This window comes from Oncorhynchus mykiss, chromosome 28, assembly GCF_013265735.2.
Source record: "Oncorhynchus mykiss isolate Arlee chromosome 28, USDA_OmykA_1.1, whole genome shotgun sequence".
NCBI lineage: Eukaryota > Metazoa > Chordata > Actinopteri > Salmoniformes > Salmonidae > Oncorhynchus > Oncorhynchus mykiss.
In genome coordinates, this window is record NC_048592.1 from 23,096,077 (window position 1) to 23,119,967 (window position 23,891).

The following is a 23,891-nucleotide window of genomic DNA, read 5'->3' on the forward strand; positions in this document are numbered from 1 at the left end:
CCAGTTTACTCTTTGTCATTACTTGGGTGCCAGGCCCACCCACTGGGGCGCCAAGCTCAGCCATTAGTTTTTCCCCACAAAATGGCTTTATTACAGAAAGATATACAATTTTAGAGAAATAAGGCTTTTGTGCGTATAGAAAAGTTATGGGATTTTTTTATTTCAGCTCATGAAACATGGGGCCAACACTTTACTTGGTGTGTTTATAGTTTTGCTCCAGTGTACATTCCTATACAATGACCACCAGGGTGTACCCTTTCCATGCAAACAAAATGTTTGCACTTTTTGGTGACTTGACCTACATTGCATACTTTATGGAGTGGGGGGGATTCTTATGACATTGCCAGCAGTAAGATTTGAGATCAATTTCCAAAAAGAAGAGGGCTGTAGCATTCAAATGATGTCACTTTCCCCACAAACTCGCCGGACCCAGTACAATGTACAAAACAACCGCCCAGACACTTTATGCCTTTGTTTACATGTATACACACACACACACACACACACACACACACACACACACACCATTCAAAAGTTTGGGGTCAGTTAGAAATGTCCTTGTTTTGAAAGAAAAACACATTTTTGTCCATTTAAAATCAAATGGATAAATACAGTGTAGACATTGTTAATGTTGTAAATGACTATTGTCACTGGAAACAGCTGATTTTTACATACGCGTACAGAGGCCCATTATCAGCAACCATCAATCCTGTGTTCCAATAGCACGTTGTGTAAGCTAATCCAAGTGTACCATTTAAAAGGCTAATTGATCATTATAAAACCCTTTTGCAATTATGTTAGCACAGCTGAAAAGTGTTGTTCTGATTAAAGAAGCAATAAACCTGGCCTTCTTTAGACTAGTTGAGTATCTGGAGCATCAAATCAAATTTATTTGTCACATACACATGGTTAGCAGATGTTAATGTGAGTGTAGCGAAATGCTTGTGCTTCTAGTTCCAACAATGCAGCAATAACCAAAGAGTAATCTAACCTAACAATTCCAAAACTACTACCTTATACACACAAGTGTAAAGGGATAAAGAATATGTACATAAAGATATATGAATGAGTGATGGTACAGAACGGCATAGGCAAAATGCAGTAGATGGTATCGAGTACAGTATATACATATGAGATGAGTAATGTAGGGTATATAAACAAAGTGGCATAGTTTAAAGTGGCTAGTGATACATGTATTACATAAAGATGCAGTAGATGATATAGAGTAGAGTACACATCAGCATTTGTGGGATCGATTACAGGCTCAAAATGACTAGAAACAAAGAACTTTCTTCTGAAACTCATCAGTCTATTCTTGTTCTGAGAAATGAAGGCTATTCCATGTGACTAATTGCCAAGAAACTGAAGATCTTGTACAACGCTGTGTACTACTCCCTTCACAGAATAGAGCAAACTGGCTCTAACCAGAATAGAAAGAGAAGTCGGACGCCCCGGTGCACAACTGAGCAAGAGGAGAAGTACAATAGAGCCGAAGAACACCATCCCAACCGTGAAGCACGGGGGTGGCAGCATCATGTTGTGGGGGTGCTTTGCTGTAGGAGGGACTGGTGCACTTCACAAAATAGATGGCATCATGAGGGAGGGAAATTAGGTGGATATATTGAAGCAACATCTCAAGACATCAGTCAGGAAGTTAAAGCTTGGTCGCAAATGGGTCTTCCAAATGGACAATGACCCCAAGCATACTTCCAAAGTTGTGGAAAAATGGCTTAAGGACAACAAAGCCAAGGTATTGGAGAGGCCACCACAAAGCTCTGACCTCAATCTTATAGAAAATTTGTGGGCAGAACTGAAAAAGCGTGTGCGAGCATGGAGGCCTACAAACCTGACCAGCTCTGTCAGGAGGAATGGGCCAAAATTCACCCAACTTATTGTGGAAAGCTTGTGGAAGGCTACCCAACACGTTTGACCCAAGTTTAACAATTTAAAGGCAACTCTACCAAATACTAATTGAGTGTATGTAAACTTCTGACCCACTGGAAATGTGATGAAAGAAATACAAGCGGAAATAAATAATTCTCTCAACTATTATTCTGACATTTCACATTAAAATAAAGTGGTGATGCTAACTGACCTAAATCAGGGATTTTTTTCTAGGATTAAATGTCAGGAATTGTGAAAAACTGAGTTTAAATGTATTTGGCTAAGGTGTATGTAAACTTCTGACTTCAACTGTATATACATACACAAAAGTTGACACACCTACTCATTCAAGGGTTTTTTTATTTATTTTGCTATTGTCTACATTGTAGAATAATAGTTCAGACATTACAACTATGAAATAACACATATGGAATCATGTAGTAACCAAAAAGTGTTAAATAAATCAAAATATATTTTAGATTTTAGATTCTTCAAAGTAGCCACTCTTTGCACACTCTTGGCATTCTCTCAGCCAGCTTAATGTGGTAGTCACCTGGAATACATTTCAATTAACAGGTGTGCCTTGTTAAAAGTTAATTTGTGGATTTTTTTCCCTTCTTAATGCGTTTGAGCCAATCAGTTGTGACAAGGTAGGGTTGGTATACAGAAGATAGGCCTATTTGGTAAAAAAACAAGTCCATATTATGGCAAGAACAACTCAAATAAGCAAAGAGAAATTACAGTCCATCACTTTGACTGACCTTCATGTCTTAATCTGGAACACTTAGAACTTTGAATGTTTCTTCAGGTGCAGTTGCAAAAACCATCAAGCGTTATGATGAAACTGGCTCCTTTGAGGACTGCCAAAGGAAAGGAAGACCCAGCGTTACCTCTGCTGCAGAGGATAAGTTCATTAGTTACCCGCCTCAAATCGCAGCCCAAATGTATGCTTCACAGTGTTCAAGTAACAGACACATCTCAACATCAACTATTCAAAGGAGCTTGAATCAGGACTTCATGGTTGAATTGCTGCAAAGAAAAAGATTCCACACCTAAAGGAAACCAATAATAAGATAAGACTTGCTTGGGCCAAGAAACACGAGCAATGGACATTTGGTCCCAACCGCTGTGTCTTTGTGAGACGGGTAGGTGAGTGGATGATCTCCGCATGTGTGGTTCCCACCGTGAAGCATGGAGGAGGAGCTGTGATAGTGTGGGGTTGCTTTGCTTGTGACTTAACCAGCATGGCTACCACAGCATTCTGCAGCGATACGCCATCCCATCTGGTTTGCGCCTAGTGGGACTATAATTTGCTTTCAACAGGACAATGGCCCAACATACCTCCAGGCAGTGTAAGGGCTATTTTATCAAGAAGGAGAGTGATAACCCAATTGAGATGGTTTGGGATAAGTTGGACTGCAGAGTGAAGGAAAAGCATCCAACAAGTGCTCAGCATATGTGGGAACTCCTTCAAGACTGTTGGAAAAGCATTCCAGGTGAAGCTGGTTGAGAGAATGCAAAGAGTGTGCAAAGCTGTCATCAAGGCAAAGGTTGGCTACTTTGAATAATCTCAAATATAAATATTTTGATTTGTTTAACACTTTTTTGGTTACTACATGATTCCATATGTGTTATTTAATAGTTATGTCTTCACTATTATTCTACCATGTAAAAATAAAGAAAAAGCCTTGAATTAGCCAGCAGCATATTACCCTGCATCCCACTGCTGGCTTTCTTCTAAAAGCTAAGCAGGGTTGGTCCTGGTTGGTCCCTGGATGGGAGACCAGATGCTACTGGAAGTGGTGTGGCAGTAGGCGGCCCCCTTTCCTATGGTCTAAAAAAATATCCCAATTTCCCACCACTTCCCACCACTTGATTGGGGATGTTTCCCTGTGTACGGTGCCGTCTTTCGGATGGGACGTTAAACTGGTGTCCTGATTCTGTGGTCACTGAAGATCCCATGGCACTTATCGTAAGAGTAGGGGTGTTAAACCCGGTGTCCTGGCTAAATTCCCAATCTGTCCTTCATACCATCACAGTCACCTAATCATCCCCAGTTTACAATTGGCTCATTCATCCCTCTCCTCTCCCCTGTAACTATTCCCCAGGTCTTTGCTGTAAATGAGAATGTGTTCTCAGTCAACTTACCTGGTAAAATAAGGGTTAAATAAAATAAATGAATGAATAGGTGTTCATACTTTTGACTGGTACTGTATATACACACAAAAGTGTGTGGACACCCCTTCAAATTAGTGGATTCGGCTATTTTAGCCACACCAGTTGCTGACAGGTCTATAAAATCTAACACACAACCATGCAATCTCCGTAGACATAATATTGGCAGTAGAATGGCATTACTGAGGAGCTCAGTTTGTCAAATTTCTGCCCTGCTCCGGTGAACTCTTAAGTGCTGTTATTGTGAAGTGGAAACGTCTAGGAGCAACAATGGCTGAGCCATGAAGTGGTAGGCCACACAAGATCATAGAACGGGACTGCCGAGTGATGAAGCATGTAACACATAAAAATTGTCTGTCCTCGGTTGCAACCCTCGCTACCGAGTTCCAAACTGCCTCTGTAAGCAACATCAGCACAATAAGTGTTCATCGGGAGCTTCATGAAATGGGGTTTCCATGTCTGAGCAGCCGCACACAAGCTTAAGGTCATCATAAACAATGCTAAGCGTCGGCTGGAGAGTTGCAAAACTCGTCGCCATTGACCTTTGGGAGCAGTGGAAATGCATTCTCTGGAGTATTTAATCATGCTTCGCCATCTGGCAGTCCAATGGACGAATCTGGGTTTGGTGGATGCCAATAGAACGCTACCTGCCCGAATGCATAGCGCCAACAGTAAAGTTTTGTGGTGGAGGAATAATGGTCTAGGGCTGTTTTTCATGGGTCGGGCTAGGCCTCTTAGTTTCAGGGAAATATTAACGCTACAGCCTACAATGACATTCTAGATGTTTCTGTGCTTCCAACTTTGTGATAGAAGTTTGGGCAAGGCCCTTTCCTGTTTCAGAATGACAAAGCCCCTCTGCACAAAGCGAGGTCCATACAGAAATGGTTTGTCGAGATCGGTGTGGAAGAACTTAACTGACCTGTACAGAGCCCTGACCTCAACCCCATTGAACACCTTTGGGATGAATTTGAATGCTGACGGTGAGCCAGGCCTTTTCATCCAACATCAGTGCCCGACCTCACTAATGCGCGTGGCTGAATGGAAGCGTCCCCGCAGCAATGTTCCAACATCTAGTGGAAAACCTTCCCAGAAGAATGGAGGCTGTTATAGCATCAAAAGGGAGTCCAACTCCATATTAATGCCTATGATTTTGGAATGATGTTTGACAAGCAGGTGTCTAAATACTGTTGGTCATGTCGTGTACCTACCATGATCACTTCAGTAGCCCTGCACATCGTAATATAATGGTACTGGAATTGACCTGTACATAACTTGCATTCTCGTCGGTTTTTTAATTCTCATTTCTTGTTTTTCTGTAATCTGTATCACATTTATTCTGCATTGTTGGGAAAGAGCTCGCAAGTAAGCATTTCACTGTACTGTTTTACACCTGCTGTATCCTGTGCATGTGACAAAACGTGGACATACTGAGGAGAGTCCCTTGTGAATTGGATGTACCAGAAGAGATTAGGAGATGCTGGTAGTGTAGTTACAGCTGAAAGTTACGTAATCCTTCAAGGGCAGTAACATGTCCACTGCTGGTCAGCTGTCTCTTCACCTCTCCAATTTGAAAAAGTAATCGTTTTTATTACTAATGAAATTGTATAACTAATAGGTAACATCCAGACAAAAAAGAATAAGGAAACACTAGGTCCTATACCATAGCAAAATAGCATTCAGCAAGGATCCTCGAGTCAATGTGCCATTATGGTTAATGTATAGAAGAATAGACTTATAGACTTTATGTTCCATCCATTGTAGCTAAGAAGTCTCATAACTGGGGCTCTACGCTAAGGGAGGAGCTTAAGGAATAATCAATTGTTTAGTTGAACTGGTAGATGGACTCCTTGTGAAATATGGCCCTTGTCTGGTTGATTTTGTTTGATATTTGGAACTATAAAATAATAGATATTTTACAGAGTGTTGTCTTTTCCAAATAATTTCTAAATTATACTTTGGCAGAAATATGTTAAGCTCATCTGACAAATAAACTCAGATGTGTGGATATTATTTTATCTGAAAGAAAGGCACAGACCAGTAGCCTATGGAGTAGTCCAGCATACACCTGGCCTATGCTGCTCAAAGCCACAGAGTTATCTTTACTATGCATTTAAAACAGTAGTCAAGTCAACTGATTTGTTTTATGATTTAAGCCAATGATTGACACGGGATGCAACCATGATCATCAACCCTGTCATGGCAGCGCACATTAACGTAAAATATGGTCAGTGGCATCACAATGTGGCTAGCTTATTACGCATGGGTTGTAGTCTCTAGATTTGGTCCATAAAATAAATGTCTCAGTACTGCCTGGAGTTAATCAAGTAGAAAACTGCCTGGCTCATGCTTTTCCTAATGTGGTGTTTCACTATCTCGTGAAGGTGAACCTCTGAGGGCGCACGGCACTGTGTCATATTAAACAGTCACAGGACAAGTGTAACATCAAGATTTAGTAAAGCGGCAGGCAGAAACCAGGGCAAGAACAACTGACTCAACAGGACTGCGCACACAGAACGCTGTAGTGGCGAGACCTTCACAAAGATCCAGCGCTTGGACGCAAAAGGATGGATTCTTTCAGACCGGGCTCCAGCATAGGACTGTCTCCCTCTCCAAGAGACCGACAATCACCCATCCGTTTTGATCGGGAGCACTCACAACCGGGAACAATGGCCGGATGTCGGGCGGGAACACTTGGCTTCCCATCCGAATCGTTGTGCGTAAAGTACGGGGAATTTTTAAAGAACACCGCCGCAGCAGCGGAGAGCAGTGGTGGGGAGCAGAGTCAGGATGATGACAGTGATGGCATTGGTCGGAGTGACATGGTGCTTTTTCCAGAGGAAAGGCTCATGGCATCAATGGCCAAATGTGACGCAGCAGGTAAGAAACACAAAGAGCAGAAGGTGTTGAGGCTCAACATTAACGCCCGAGAGAGGAGGAGGATGCACGACCTGAACGACGCGCTCGATGAACTGCGGTCGGTGATCCCCTACGCGCACAGCCCATCCGTACGGAAGTTATCAAAAATAGCCACTTTGCTCCTCGCCAAAAACTATATCCTCATGCAGGCACAAGCACTTGAAGAGATGAGAAGACTTGTTAGTTATCTTAACCATGGACCTGGCGTTACTGCTGCGAATACTGCTGGTGCACCCGGATTAGGGCGGTATGACCAGCAGACAGGATACCCGTTCTCTGCTGGGGTTCCGGACCCTTTCAATAGCAATGCAAATCTCTTCAATAAATAAAAATGTCAACAATAAACCTTGAACAGTTGTGTCCGACACTAACAGGGGACTTCAAGCTTCGTGAGCACAACTGAATTGACGGGATCAGCGTGACTGACAGAAGTAGTCACATATTACGAGAACATGGAGTCCTATAATATATGACTCTGTTCTGCATGGTGATTGCGTTTCGAAAATAGTTTTACAAAATCTAACTAATCTAATTAAATGACAGCTAACATGGTCAAAATGGTTAGCCTTTTAACAAATTATGTTTAGTCTTATTTAACCATTATGTCCTACGGTACATTTTCTTCAGTTTGATTAGATGATGTTCGATGGATAAATTGTATTGGTGACATAAGATGTTATGGTCTGTTTTCCAGTAGCCTATACCTCAATGCATGAGCTATGTACAATCAAACCCAAATTAGTTACAAAGAGCAATTGTGAATATTGGGTGAATTAATAGGTAGCCCATAGGCCTAAGTTTGATAATGATATCAATCAATTATAGTTTTTACCGTCAAGGACTACATTGGAAGTGTTTTAATGAATCTTTTTAAGTGCTATTGTACATTTTGTTTTAGGCTATATATCTTTTACCCAAATAAATACAATACAAATATTTTCATACATGTAATTTGGTCATTAATTGTGTAATTTACGTTTCCCTAAATACTATTTAATAATGCAGGCATTTGACAAACATGAATGGAATCATTTTATTACCAGGGACAGCATTAATGACAAACAACGATCAGAACGCTGTACTCACAGAAGAGAGTTGGTCAAACAAAATAATTCCTCTGAGCATATAGTTAATAACCTTGCAGATTCACTGGATCAATTAAGAGAATAGGTCACTATTGGAAAAAAATGAAGGAACAAAACTACTGCCACATGCAGAACTGATTTGTCCAGTTTTAATTTATTTCATGAATTGTAAATACTCTGTAGGACTCTTGAAATAGGAAAGACATTTGAATGTATAACTTAAATGGTTGGTTAATGTTATAGAAAAATTAAACTAATAAATCAGTCATGTTTTAGGGACACCACCATATTTACAACATAAAGCTTTTATCACATTGTCCTTTTACCCTGTAATATAGTTCAACTATTTGATTCAACTACTGTTGTACAGTATAGATCAGGGATGGGCAACTTTGACAGTGAAAAAATGTTAAATAATTTGAGTTAATTTCCTGCAATTCTACACATTTTGTCATGGGGTGGAGAGAAATGTTTGCCGTTTTTAATATGATATCTGAGTGAGAGTGAATAACAAAATCAATGGGGGCCCCGGTAGGTAATTCAACCACGATTACTATAGGTCAAGATAGCTGGCTAGACTAACTTACCAATCAAAAAAATGTATTGCTGACATGAGCTAATTGAGTGACTGACATAACAGGTGAACTGCTGATGCACAAACACATTTTGAAATTGCACCTTGTGTATTCTAATATTCTAACTCAACAGGAAGTTGAGACCCTGACAGTTCCTATTTCAAAAAATATATATAAATGAAATATTATTTCATTTTGCGACATTAATCCAGGGCCCATATATACCCTGGTATATATGGTTTTATAATGCAAGGCATAATAAACAAACATATTTTTAGTATTCAAATAAAATACTATCTGTTATAAACAGCAAAAACTGTTAACAATTAATGGATCATTCTGTCCTATGGAATAAAACACCAAAGGTCCCTAGCTAGCAGATTCGCCAATCCTGCCCACTGTTAGTCTGTCCTAATATAATACATTGACAAATTAGCAATGCATTGCTGTTCAGTCAATAGCTACTTGTGTGAATAATAATCCATGTGTGTCCCAAATGGCACCCTATTGCCAATATAGTGCAGTACTTTTGACAAAAGCCCTATGGTTCCTGGTCTAAAGTAGTGCACTATGTAGGGAATAAATAGGGTACCATTTGGGAAGCATCCGATGAGAAATCAAATCCATCAGCCACACAGGGCTCAGCCCTCTAGTGTTTGTTCATATACAGATGTCCTCCTCCTCTCAGGATCGACGTAGCCTGTAGCGGATCTGGACGTCACTGGTAGGGAGCAGGATGCCCAGGCCAGCACGGCTGGGGTCCAGGGTACACGGCTTCTGCCCCTCCAACACCTCCATGTCAAAGTAGAATAGCAGCAGAGAGAGGAACTGCTTTATCTCATTCACCGCAAAGTGCCTTCCCGGGCACTTAGTGGAGCCCGAGCCGAAAGACATCCGGTAGTACTTCAGCTTCTGGCCGTCCTTATAGAAGTCTGTCTTTTCCTTTCCGTTTTCGATGTATCGGTCAAACTTGTAGATCTATCAGAGGGGTAATATAAATAAGTGTGTAAAGCTTTATTTTTCAGCGCCTTAAATAATAAAGGTTAATATTCCATCTTATTGCATATTCCAGGAATGTTTCCATTTTGCTTAGTCACAGATCATGGCAAGGTTATCACCAGTCACACCCAGATTACATTAGCATGCATGCAGTGACCTTCTGAAGGCCAGTGGGTGGATTCAATCTTTCACAGTCCATGCATTCTGCTCATTAATCTAACCTGTGGACACACACACCAGGTGGTGTGGGAAGGCAATTCAGCAGAACAACAAAACCCCCAGACCAGACACAGTGAAGGCGAGAGAGCCTACAGCCATTCTAGGACGCCCACAGAATCTGAACGACTGGTCTTCTTTACCTCTGGATTCTCGTAGATCCCGGGGTCCATGTGCATGCTCTGGGGATACAGGGAGATGAGATCTCCCTTCCTCACTCCAATGGAGCGCTCTCCCTCCAGCCGCAAGCTGAAGTCCTCCTGGGCCATGCGGATGTTCATGGAGGCTGAAGACAGCCGCAGACTTTCATTTATGGAGCTCTCTGAGAACACAACAGAACAGTTCAGTTAGTCACCAGAGGTATTTTGTTCTGGCCTATCTGAGGTACTTTTTTAAAATTTTATTTTTTTAACCTTGAGTGGCCCAGTACTGACTCACTACTGTACATACACATACTCACACAGGAGGGAAAGCTTTGAGACTTGAAGGGCTATTCGTTAGAAACATGAACTGCTCTAGCAAAATGGATAAAACACAAGCTGAATAATCATAAGTCATACATAGCTTTATTTACACATGCATACATAAAGGTATCTTGACTAGCAGTGTTTTTCATTAAAACCAATTACAATCTTAAGAGATAACACCATAGAAGAGAGAATAATACAAAACGTAGCCGAGTACCCCCTATCACTGATAAGAACAAACAGATGTGGAACAGATATTCCACTGTCTTCCCCTAAGGGAGATGACATCGTTAGTAGTGTGAGAGAGAGGGAGCCACAGAGAATCTACACCAGTGGCATTTGTCCCTGAGCATGCAGTTGTCAGAAGAGATGAGGCTACAGTCCACATGGTGGGTGCAGCAGTGTGATTTAATGTGACAGGTACAGAGCCTGGAGGGATTCTTTTGGGGGGTGGGGACAGGAAGATGTGCCCTAAAATGTACACACAGAGCACCTGTCACTACAGAGTAGGAGTGTAATAAGAAGCCCTCTGTTTGTTTGTATAGTCAGACATACAAAGGATTGGAAGGCCCTCTCGAAGCCACACTATCATTGACTCAACTGAACCCTGTGTGCTTGGGGCTGAGACCATTTAACACAATCAGGAGAGAAAATTATATGAAAAATGCAAAGGGAAATTTGGACACTGCAGACAAACCTAATCTCTTATGACAGTAGAGTAGCTGATTTGGTTCTGGGTGCTGCGATTAAGACCAACTTAACAATAATACATCATAACAATAACCTACCCAGATTCAGTAGGCTGTCCAGCTGTTCTCTGGTGAAGGTGAGGTCTCTGTTGTGGTGTGTTTCTATTCCTGAGACCTGCAGGACACCATGGATCTCCTCACGCACGACTGCAAGGGCCTCTGGGTGCGTCAGCAGGTAATACATGGCCCAGAAGGTGGCTGGGACTGTGTTTCCCACCGACGCCCATAGAATGGCAAAATGATGAGCTGGGGCAGGTAAAGGTAAGAAAGAGATATTTTAATTAAATTAAAGTTTACAGATGTTAACAAAGGTGCAGTGAAATGCTTGAGTTTCTAGCTCTCACAGTGTAGTAATACATACATAATCCCAAAAAATGCTTGAAGAAAGAAATTAAGAAATATTAGCACAAGCAATGTCAGTCTGGCACAAGAAAAAAATATATACACTACTGTTCAAAGTTTTGGGGTCTCTTAGAAATGTCCTTGTTTAAAATAACATCAAATTGATCAGAAATACAGTGTATACATTGTTAATGTTGTAAATGACTACTGTAGCTGGAAACGGCTGATTTTTAATGGAATATCTACATAGGCCCATTATCAGCAAACATCCCTCCTGTGTTCCAATAGCACATTGTGTTAGGTAATCTAAGTTTATCGTTTTAAAAGGCTAATTGATCATTAGAAAACCCTTGCAATTATGTTAGCACAGCAGAAAACTGTTGTTCTGATTAAATAAGCAATACAACTGGTCTTCTTTAGACTAGTTGAGTATTTTTGAGCATCAGCATTTGTGGGTTCGATTACAGGCTCAAAATGGCCAGAAACAAATACCTTCCTTCTGAAACTCGTCAGTCTATTCTTGTTCTAAGAAATTAAGGCTATTCCATGCGAGAAATTGCCAAGAAACTGAAGATCTCGTACAACGCTGTGTACTACTCCCTTCACAGAACAGCGCAAACTGGCTCTAACCAGAATAGAAAGAGGATTGGGAGGCCCCGGTGCACAACTGAACAAGAGGACAAGTACATTAGAGTGTCTAGTTTAAGAAACAGACTAGAGGTCGACCGATTATGATTTTTCAACGCCGATACCGATTATTGGAGGACCAAAAAGTCGATACCAATTAATCGGACGATTTTTAAAATAGATTTGTAATAAATGACAATTACAACAATACTGAATGAACACTTATTTTAACTTAATATAATACATCAATAACATAAATTTAGCCTCAAGTAAATAATGAAACATGTTCAATTTGGTTTAAATAATGCAAAAACAAAGTGTTGGAGAAGAAAGTAAAAGTGCAATATGTGCTATGTAACAAAGCTAACGTTTCAGTTCCTTGCTCAGAACATGAGAACATATGAAAGCTGGTGGTTCCTTTTAACATGAGTCTTCAATATTCCCAGGTAAGAAGTTTTAGGTTGTAGTTACTATAGGAATTATAGGACTATTTCCCTCTATACCATTTGTATTTCATTAACCTTTGACTATTGGATGTTCTTATAGGCACTTTAGTATTGCCAGTGTAACAGTATAGCTTCCGTCCCTCTCCTCGCTCCTCCCTGGGCTCGAACCAGCAACACAACAACAACAGCCACCATCGAAGCAGCGTTACCCATGCAGAGCAAGGGGAACAACTACTAGAAGGCTCAGAGCGAGTGACGTTTGAAACGCTATTAGCGCGCGCTAACTTGCTAGCCATTTCACTTCAGTTACACAAGCCTCATCCCGGGAGTTGATAGGCTTGAAGTCATAAACAGTGCAATGCTTGACGCACAACGAAGAGCCGCTGGCAAAACACACGACAGTGCTGTTTGAATGAATGTTTACATGCCTGCTTCTGCCTACCACCGCTCAGTCAGATTATATGCAACGCAGGACACGCTAGATAATATCTAGTAATATCATCAACCATGTGTAGTTAACTAGTGATTATGATTGATTGTTTTTTATAAAGATAAGTTTAATGCTAGCTAGCAACTTACCTTGGCTTACTGCATTCGCGTAACAGGCAGTCTCCTTGTGGAGTGCAACGAGAGAGAGGCAGGTCGTTATTGCGTTGGACTAGTTAACTGTAAGGTTGCAAGATTGGATCCCCCGAGCTGACAAGGTGAAAATCTGTCGTTCTGCCCCTGAACAAGGCAGTTAACCCACCGTTCCTAGGCAGTCATTGAAAATAAGCATGTGTTCTTAACTGACTTGCCTAGTTAAATTAAGAAAAAAAAAATATACAAAAAAATACCCCAAAAAAATCGGCGCCCAAAAATACCAATTTCCGATTGTTATGAAAACTTGAAATTGGCCCTGATTAAATTGGCCATTCCGATTAATCGGTCGACCTCTAAAACAGACACCTCACAAGTCCTAAACTGGCAGCTTCATTAAATAGTACCCGCAAAACACCAGTTTCAACGTCAAGTGAGGAAGCGACTCCGGGATGCTGGCCTTCTAGGCAGCATTGCAAAGAAAAAGCCACATCTCAGACTGGACAATAAAAATAAAAGTTTAAGATGGGCAAAATAACAGAGACACTGGACAGAAGAACTCTGCCTAGAAGGCCAGCATCCCGGAGTCGCCTCTTCACTGTTGACATTAAGACTAAGGTACCACGTTCATCTGTACAAACAATAGTAGGCACTGCTCCAAAACCGCCATTAAAAAAAGCCAGATTACGGTTTGCAACTACACATGGGGACAAAGATCGGTCAGGAAGTTAAAGCTTGGTTGCAAATGGGTCTTCCAAATGGACAATGACCCCAAGCATACTTCCAAAGTTGTGGCAAAATGGCTTAAGGACAACAAAGTCAAGGTATTGGAGTGGCCATCACAAAGCCCTGACCTCAATCCTATAGAACATTTGTGGGCAGAACTGAAAAAGCGTGTGCGAGCATGGAGGCCTACAAACCTGACTCAGTTACACCAGCTCCGTCAGGAGGAATGGGCCAAAACTCACCCAATTTATTGTGGGAAGCTTATGGAAGGCTACCCGAAACGTTTGACCAAAGTTAAACAATTTAAAGGCAATGCTACCAAATACTAATTGAGTGTATGTAAACTTCTGATCCACTGGGAATGTGATGAAATAAATAAAAGCTAAAATAAATCTCTACTATTATTCTGACATTTCACATTCTTAAAATAAAGTGGTGATCCTAACTGACCTGAGACGGGGGATTTTTACTCGGATTAAATGTCAGGAATTGTGAAAAACTGAGATTAAATGTATTTGGCTAAGGTGTATGTAAACTTCCGACTTCAACTGTACATAGGGCAGCAGTCTCCAAGGTGCAGGGTACAGTACCCGGGTGGTAGCCGGCTAGCAACAGTGACTCAGGGCAGGGTATTGGGTGAGAGATACCCAGAGTTACTCGGTAGGAGTTACAACTGAGGTTTGGAATGTCCTTGTTGAAGTCAAAATAGAACATTTTATGTTGTAGGTGTATACAGAGAGAAAAGCATCTGTGTTTACCTGCTTTATCGACATCTCCCAAGGAGTCATACTGTTCAAGCACTGCTGCTCTTTCCTTTATGAACCCTGAGGTGTTGGACCATCCAGACATTCTCTGAGGGTGGAAGTAGTTGATCAGTTTATCCCGAGTGGCCTTGGTTCCTCCCAGCAGAGAGATAGGGATCCTGGCGATGAGGAGGGGAAACATGGTGTCGAACTTGACAAAGTCCTCTCGAAGCGTCACCATTCCGCTGTGTCTGCTGGAATGGGCAGGCTTGCCAAACAGGGTCAGGAAAGTAGCCTCAAACATGATTGAATTGCAGAGTTGGTACACACTTTCAGTCCTCCACTCGCTCTCCCCAGTAAGGTAGTCTTGTCGGAACACAAACATGAGATTTCCCATCAAGCTTTCTGTCAGGTTATTGAGGTTGTCGCCCTGTAGAAGGTGGAAGGACCTCTGGATGTGCTCGCTCATACCGGGGAACTTTCCGCTCCCGACAGGGGGGTAGCCGAACGTCAAGGGGGCCACTTGGTCAGAAAACTCATGGAAGTCCAGCTGTTTTTTATGTTTGATGACATACGGATACAGCAACGGATTCATTATGAAGGTCATGTATTTGCCTGAAGGGGAAATGTGAGAACAGGATTGTATTTCAGGCATGAAACGTGTGTAATATACTGTCTAATCATATTGTTAGTAACTTTACTGTTTTTAAAGACCATTTAAAGAGGATTATTTCGTAAGAAGCACAATACATATACATTTCATCAAACATTTCATCAAAATTCCTTTTTTAACCATACTATGATAAAATGTATACATTAAACACTACTATTACCCACCAGCAATCAGCACAGTAAATACATCTCCATGTTTCTCCTTATGTGCTGCCAGAAACCTATGTGCATTCTTCCCAAACTCCAAAGCCTTTCCAAGGAATGGGATCCAACCATTTATAAGTGGAGGCTCCCCATCTCTCCTATAATAGAGAAGAACATAGGAAATGTGTATTTTACATTAGGTAAAAACAGATATACAGTATGTCATATCAACAAATATATCCATCAAAAATCTTTCAGATGAAATAAGAGAAAACATAGATCTGACTGATTCAAATACAATATAAATGCAAGCCTAAGTGATTCGAACTTAAGGACAAAGAAACTACGAACATCTTTGCAATATTCATGAGACAAGGCGTACCATGTGATCAGGGGTCTCCCAAAACTTCAAGGTGGATTGGTAGCAGCTACAACTCTCCTTTACCACATACAGTGTAACAAAAAAAAAAATACAGCAGCTACTGGTCAGCAAGGTATACTGAAGAAATCATTTAAAACCTGAAAACACAGACATGACACAGAGCATCATCTCAGGCCGAATTAGCTGACAGAGTAGGAATCACTCCAGGTTTACAAACAGTATCCAGCTCAAACAGCTTTCAACAGCTGTATCTTAAGTGAATGCAGATGGGAAACAATTACAAAGGCAACATAGGAGTGAGTCCTGCATAGCAATGTCATAGCTCAGAGCGATTCCAGGAAGAGTTAGCTGATTATTTTCCCAAGGAAATGTAACATGGGCGGCAGGGTAGCCTAGTGGTTAGAGCGTTGGACTAGTGACCGGAAGGTTGCAAGTTCAAATCCCTGAGCTGACGAGGTACAAATCTGTCTTCTGCCCCTGAACAGGCAGTTAACCCACTGTTCCTATGCCGTCATTGAAAATAAGAATTTGTTAAAGGTAAAATAAAAATAATAATCTTTCACTCTATCCTATGGTTCAAATTAAATATTCTCTTCCTATCCGTATGTAGCTCATCACATCTAATGTTACTATGGTTTATTTTATTTTCAAATCAACAAGCTTTGACAAACATTTGCCGTTTAAGGCTATCAGAATCAGAGGCAACAAAAATATGTTTCTGTCCCTAGGCCAAGGAATGTCATGATGGGCTATTAATAACTGTGGTGTTGGCGGGTGCAGTAACAACCATGCATTAGATTTGGCCTAAAGAAATGCTGGGAGCAATTTGTTGATCCTGTCAACAGGACTTAACACACACACACACACACACACACACACGACAGGCCTAATATTTACTCCACTTTAAAGCTAGGCTTAAGCACAGAACATTATTTCTCCTTTATTGTGGATGATCTTGCAGAAGTGGCCAGAAAACTAATACAAAACTAGCTGCTTCAAAAAGCTATTATCAAATATTTTGCTAACACTTTATGTAGAGGGGTGATATGTAGCATTCATAACGCTTTTATATGCATGACATAGAATCATAATGCCCTTCATATTATGATCTTTGAAGCTTAGGGATATGTTTACCAATCAGGATTCATTTGACCAGTTAGGAGGTAGAGCTGGTGAGACATTTGCTTATATATTCTATAGCCACAGGGTGTGTACACTAGACTATTAGCATACAGTGGCTGACCTAGGGGCACAATGTTACCCGTCATCTTATCCCATCTTTGCCCTATAGACACACAATGTCAGTGGGTTATCATACTGATGAAATTGAGGCAACATTGTAAGGTGCATTATCCTACAAAGCATTGTGCCATTGAAAACAAATAGATAGGCTAACTGTTACATCATCCTTCCTTTGCTGTGTATTTGTTTTTGGAAACACGTCTTATGCAAGGAAGTATCTGTGTATCTGGAGCTGACTTGGTGCAGCACAGATCAGTCTTCTTTGCCACAAAACAATGCATGAGATCAACAAAACAATACTAATCTGTGCAACGTCAGTGCTAAACTAATATGTGTGCTTATCCATCCCAGGGCTAGTGTGGAGAGAGCGGGTCATGAGACGATCTGCTATCTGTGAGACCTCAAGCTGACAAGTCTCAGCCCAGGCTTACTTGTTGTTGCTATGCTTGTGCCCCCCACCTAGTCCACACTACTGCCTGCCAGCCACTTGTCAGAAGCAATCAGGGAGTCTGATAGTGTCTGCCAGCAGTGAGCACATTTGGAGAGGCCAGCATCAGAATAAGGACCCCATGCATCAGTAACAATATTAGAACAGATGTCCACATAGCAGTGTATCAATTAGACCGCTTCTTCTTCATTCGGCTCATAACGCGGCTCGAACCCAGGACATCTGCCTTGCTCGTACACCTGACTAGGGCTTTTACAGTGACCGTATTACCGCCACACCTGCAGTCAAATTCCACCCTGATCGTTTAGTCACGGTTATTAGGCTTCTCCAAGCTATGATGCTGCTGATCATTAGTAGCCTACCAAACTCGCTAACTGCCTGGTACTCAGCACTCTATTGTCCCTCTAATCACTCTGACATCAAGCAAAATCTAATCAAACATTTCATGAGAGCCCATGTTGCACAACATTTCTATAGGCTATGCAAAACAAAATCTAATCAAAAAAAGAGCATCCTATCCGCTTTCTATAGGCTAGGTCTACTATATATTTTTCTCAACATTCCTAATATTAAGCACATTGCTTCTCTTTACAACTGGAGTATAGCCTACCTGGCTGGCATGAAAATAAACCACGGGGAAAAGCCTCCTCCATTCGCTATTTAAGTACATAGATGACGTATCGTTTTCCCCCTACCCCCTGCTTCGAGACAGGTGCATGATAATGGCCCATTGTAAATCCCAAAAAATTCACACATATTATTTAGTATATGTAAAGACAAGATGAAATGAAGAATAGTCTGATGGGTGACAATATTAGCCTATCACTTGTGAATGATGCTCCAGCTTGTGTGCAGTAAGGCAAGAAACGGCACATGCCTTTTTTTGGGTACTTTTTCAAATCATAGTCCCACACCTCAATGTGGAAAGTTGTATAATTATTTGAGGTTTTATCAAGTACTTGTCAAATTGTGAATAAGAGACTGATGAAGTGTGTACAGCCAGCACAAAAAGACAAAAGCAGAGCTCATGCCTTTCATGCAACTTATTTCAAATCATTAGTCGCATCATGCAGCCTTACAATGTATTAAAAATCAAAACATATAGCCCAACGTATGTATCACAACTAAAGTTGGATAAATAACTAAATTAAGTATATAGGAGGACCTGTTTCTTTCTCTTAGGGATAGCCCCCCTTTTACATTTTTTATTCTAAATGTCATACCCAAATCTAACTGCCTGTAGCTCAAGTCCTATGTGGACAACTACAAATACCGAGGTGTCTGGTTAGACTGAACTCTCCTTCCAGGCTCACGTTAAGCATCTCCAATCCAAAATCTAGAATCGGCTTCCTATTTCGCAACAAAGCATCCTTCACTAATGCTGCCAAACATACCCTAGTAAAACTGACCATCCTACCGATCCTGGACTTCAGCGATGTAATTTACAAAATAGCCTCCAACACTACTCAGCAAATTGGATGTAGTCTATCACAGTGCCATCTGTTTTGCCACCAAAGCCATATATACTACCCACCACTGTGACCTGTACGCTCTCGTTGGCTGGCCCTCGCTTAATATTCGTCTCCAAACCCACTGGCTCCAAGTCATTACTAGGTAAAGCAGCGCCTTATCTCAGCTCACCTGTCACCATAGCAGCACCCACCCGTAGCACGCGCTCCAGCAGGTATATTTCACTGATCACCCCCAAAGGCAACTCTTACTTTGGCCGCCTTTCCTTCCAGTGCTCTGCTGCCAATGACTGGAACGAATTGCAAAAATCAATGAAGCTGGAGATTTATATCTCCCTCACTAACTTTAAGCATCAGCTGTCAGAGCAGCTTACCGATCATGGCACCTGTACATAGCCCATCTGTAAAGAGCCCACCCAACTACCTCATCCCCATATTGTTTTTTTTGTTGCACCCCAGTATCTCTACTTGCACATTCATCTTCTGCCCATCTATCACTCGAGTGTTTAATTGCTAAATTGTAATTATTTCGCCGCTATGGCCTATTTATTGCTTTACCTCCCTAATCTGACTACATTTTAGATGTCGACAATTAATCGGAATGGCCCATTAATTAGGGCTGATTTCAAGTTTTCATAACAATAGGTAATCGGCATTTTTGGACACAGATCATGGCCGATTACATTGCATTCCACGAGGAGACTGCGTGGCAGGCTGACTACCTGTTATGCGAGTGCAGCAAGGAGCCAAGGTAAGGTGCTAGCTAGCATTAAACACATGTTATAAAAAACAATCATTCTTAACATAATTACTAGTTAACTACACATGGTTAATGTTGATGATATTCCTAGTTTATCTAGCTTGTCCTGCGTTGCATATAATCGATGCGGTGCCTGTTAATTTATCATTGAATCACAGCCTACTTTGCCAAACGGTGATTTAACAAGCGCATTCGCAATTCACTGTTGTTGCACCAATGTGTACCTAACCATAAACATCAACGCCTTTCTTAAAAATCAATACACAAGTATAATATATATATATATATATATATATATATATATATATATATATATATATATATATATATATATATATATATATATATATATATATATATATATGCAGCAGTTTGGGCCGCCTGGCTCGTTGCGAACTGTGTTTAGACCATTTCTTCCTAACAAAGACAGCCAACTTTGCCAAATGGGGGATGATTTAACAAAAGAGCATTTGCGAAAAAAGCACAATCGTTGCACGAATGTACCTAACCATAAACATCAATGCTTTCCTTAAAATCAATACACAGAAGTATATTTTTTTAAACCTGCATATTTAGTTAGAAGAAATTCATGTTAGCAGGCAATATTAAACTAGGGAAATTGTCTTGCATTCATTGCATGCAGAGTCAGGTTATATGCAACAGTTTGGGCCGCCTGGCTCGTTGCGAACTAATTTGCCAGAAATCTACGTAAGTATGACATAACATTGAAGGTTGTGCAATGTAACAGCAATATTTAGACTTATGGATGCCACCCATTAGATAAAATACGGAACGGTTCCGTATTTCCGGATTTGACCATATTAATGACCTATGGCTCGTATTTCTGTGTGTTATTATATTATAATTAAGTCTATGATTTGATAGAGCAGTCTGACCGAGCAGTGGTAGGCAGCAGCAGGCTCGTAAGCATTCATTCAAACAGCACTTTCCTGCGTTTGCCAGCAGCTCTTCGCAATGCTCCAAGCATTGCGCTGTTTATGACTTCAAGCCTATCAACTCTCGAGATTAGGCTGGCAATACTAAAGTACCTATTAGAACATCCAATAGTCAAAAGGTATATGAAATACAAATGGTATAGAGAGAAATAGTCCTATAATAACTACAACCTAAAACTTCTTACCTGGGAATATTGAAGACTCGTGTTAAAAGGAACCACCAGCTTTCATATGTTCTCATGTTCTGAGCAAGGAACTTAAACATTAGCTTTTTTACAAGGCACATATTGCACTTTTACTTTCTTCTCCAACACTTTGTTTTTGCATTATTTAAACCAAATTGAACATGTTTCATTATTTATTTGAGACTAAATTGATTTTATTGATGTATTATATTAAGTTAAAATAAGGTTCATTGTTCATTCAGCATTTTTGTAATTGTCATTATTACAAATATATATTTTTTTTAAATTATAATAATATAATTTTTATTTTATTTTTTAAAATTTAGCAGTACCGGCTTTTTTTGGTCCTCCAATAATCAGTATCGGCGTTGAAAAATCATAATCGGTCGACCTCTACTACATTTGCACACACTGTATATAGACTTTTCTGTTGTGTTATTGACTGTACGTTTGTTTATCCTATGTGTAACTCTTTGTTGTTTGTGTCGCACTGCTTTGCTCTATCTTGGCCAGTTCGCAGTTGTAAATGAGAACTTGTTCTCAACTAGCCTACCTTGTTAAATAAAGGTGAAATCATAAAAAATATAAATAAAAACATTTAATGGTCCCAAAACTGTAAGTTTTGAGAACAAAGAGTTACACATTACACCTATCTGGTACTCCATGCAGTCTACTCTAGACTATAGAGCAAACGCTTAAAGTATTATAAATAGTTCAAATGGTATTTTAACCCACCAGGTCTGATCCTCAAATCAAATCCTGTGTCTCTGCTAAATGACTCAAATTTACAAAATGTAAGACATTCATTAACTACAACCCACTGTATTATAAAGAGGAAATAATACAGGTCTTTAAGATTATGCAAACTATGGTCAAAGAGCAAACTCAGTGGTGTACATAGGCTGATGCCATAGAATATTTACATTGTTACAATACTATCTATATCCCTCAAATTCAGGTCTAGAACTTAAAGCCCATTGTTTCCATCTAATCAGGGACTGTGAACTTGTCTAAAATGTACACACAGATGAGTGTGCCGAATTTGAAAAAGGCTTCTCATGTTCTTACACAAGTCTGATGCTTTGTCACAATAATCGATTGCTTGATATTAGTCACATAAAGAACTTGTTTTAAAAAAAACTTGGCCAGGATTCTCCAACAAATATGTTGATCAACTTCAAGGGTTTAGACAAAAGTTTAATTCCTAGCATACAGCAACCAACGCGAACACCAACAAAATTGAAATAAACTATGAATTCATCCACCACTTGCCTTGTTCTCCTGAATCGCACGCTGAGTAAGTAGAGCGCCAAAAAGCCAAGAAACAATGGTAAAACAAACTCTAACATTTCGTTTGGGAATGATCAGACACTCCACAATAAATAAAGCCTCGGAAAGTTGTAATCGACAGCTGAAATCAACCGGTCTCAGTCCTACTGGTCAATTTGTTGCTGAAAGTTGTTAAATGACGCTATGAAGTTATGACGTGATGACGTCGTTGCGTAATAACGTAAAACTGCGTCATTACGTAAAATACACACTAATGTTACTCAAATTGACTGGCCATCTCGGCGAAAAATATGATTTGACATTTGTTAGTTTAGATTTATTTGTTTATTATCATATATTTATATTTGTAAAAGTAATATAAACACAACGCATTTTATATGATCACATTTTTTTTTTTTAAATACAACACATTGAATTATTGAGCAATTACACATTATTGAACAATTACATTTTATTTATTTTCTTTTTAACTACGAAACCTACACATTCTGAACAATTATAGTTTTAAGCAGTGTATTGGTAGTTAGTTAACATGCTACCTAACTGATCAACAATTATAGGTACAGGCTAATAACAAGCTACAGTATATACAGTGGGGCAAAAAAGTATTTAGTCAGCCACCAATTGTGCAAGTTCTCCCACTTAAAAAGATGAGAGAGGCCTGTAATTTTCATCATAGGTACACTTAAACTATGACAGACAAAATGAGGGGAAAAAAATCCAGAAAATCACATTGTAGGATTTTTAATGAATTTATTTGCAAATTATGGTGGAAAATAAGTATTTGGTCAATATCAAAAGTTTATCTCAATACTTTGTTATATACCCTTTGTTGGCAATGACAGAAGTCAAACGTTTTCTGTAAGTCTTCACAAGGATTTCACACACTGTTGCTGGTATTTTGGCCCATTCCTCCATGCAGATCTCCTCTAGAGCAGTGACGTTTTGGGGCTGTTGCTGGGCAACACAGACTTTCAACTCCCTCCAAAGATTTTCTATGGGGTTGAGATACACCTCTAAATGACGTTTATATCTGTTTTACGAGTGGAGGCAGGCGTTAGATTACGAGCGTTTTCAAATGCAACGTTAAAAACGATGGTTTTGGGAAACGGCTCTGAAGATTTAACGACGCTCCTACTAAGGTTCTAACGATGAATTTTAAGCCTTAAAATGGGCCCTGACCACTAGGCTATCTAACAAAGACCTGTGTTAGGCGGGACAATGTATCCTTTATTAGGCTACAGGAAGTCAGTAGAAGGCCTAAATTCACAGAGTTGATGAAAGAAGCCTTGTCTATGTGTAGCAATGCGATAGTGTTGAGCTCAATACATGTTTTTCTGTTGGATTTTGTCTGCGATCTAGTCTGTTGCCATGTTCAAAACACCTAGGAACTCGGGGGAAACGAGCTCTGACTGGGAAGACCCAAACTCGTAATTCCAAATCGGAAACATCGGCATCTTTCTAGAGTTACGACTTTCCGACCTGAAGATCACTGTCATTATTTGACCTTGTTTATTCCCCCTAGTTCCCAGTTTTCTTGAAAGCACCATATATCCTCTCTAGAACATGGTCTAATTTTTTTATTTAACCTTTATTTAACTAGGCAAGTCAGTTAAGTAAAAAAATCTTATTTACAATGATGGCCTACCAAAAGGCAAAAGGCTTCCTACGGGGATGGGGGCTGGGATAAAAAATTTAAAATATAGGACAAAACACACATCATGACAAGAGAGACCTAAAACAACAACATAGCATGGCAGCAACACATGAAAACATGAAAATGTTTGAACAACACATGAAAAAATCCTACAATG

The 23,891-nt window shown here is 40.2% G+C and overlaps 2 protein-coding genes across 3 annotated transcripts; one reads left to right on the forward strand and one right to left on the reverse strand.

Moving 5' to 3' along the window:
* Positions 1-6,417: 6,417 nt before the first annotated feature.
* LOC110508761 (class E basic helix-loop-helix protein 22-like) lies at positions 6,418-7,911 on the forward strand. The gene has a single exon (XM_021589544.2). The coding sequence runs from the start codon at positions 6,624-6,626 to the stop codon at positions 7,302-7,304; it is 681 nt and encodes a 226-aa protein (XP_021445219.1). The 5' UTR covers positions 6,418-6,623; the 3' UTR covers positions 7,305-7,911.
* Positions 7,912-7,994: 83 nt separating this feature from the next.
* On the reverse strand, positions 7,995-22,247 carry LOC110508760 (cytochrome P450 7B1). Of its 2 annotated transcripts, XM_036966220.1 has the most exons (7): positions 22,060-22,179; positions 15,728-15,784; positions 15,367-15,503; positions 14,545-15,144; positions 11,106-11,312; positions 9,994-10,172; positions 7,995-9,613 (listed from the first exon to the last, which is right to left on the reverse strand). In XM_036966220.1, exons 4-7 carry the CDS (start codon positions 15,134-15,136, stop codon positions 9,320-9,322), a joined length of 1,272 nt encoding a protein of 423 aa, XP_036822115.1. In that variant the 5' UTR covers positions 15,137-15,144; positions 15,367-15,503; positions 15,728-15,784; positions 22,060-22,179; the 3' UTR covers positions 7,995-9,319. The 2 variants fall into 2 exon arrangements, with proteins under 2 accessions (XP_036822115.1, XP_021445217.2); XM_021589542.2 differs by lacking the exon at positions 15,728-15,784 and having other exon boundaries at positions 22,060-22,247.
* Positions 22,248-23,891: the final 1,644 nt, after the last annotated feature.

Excerpts from the sequence above, each read along its gene's own strand:
- LOC110508760 (XM_021589542.2), bottom strand. The coding sequence starts at position 22,136 with ATGTTAGAGTTTGTTTTACCATTGTTTCTTGGCTTTTTGGCGCTCTAC. Across the intron at positions 15,504-22,059 it reads GTGCGATTCAGGAGAACAAG|GAGAGATGGGGAGCCTCCAC; the intron begins GCAAGTGGTGGA and ends TCTCTATTATAG. Across the intron at positions 11,313-14,544 it reads GGGAGATGTCGATAAAGCAG|CTCATCATTTTGCCATTCTA; the intron begins GTAAACACAGAT and ends TACCTGCCCCAG.
- LOC110508761 (XM_021589544.2), top strand. The coding sequence starts at position 6,624 with ATGGATTCTTTCAGACCGGGCTCCAGCATAGGACTGTCTCCCTCTCCA.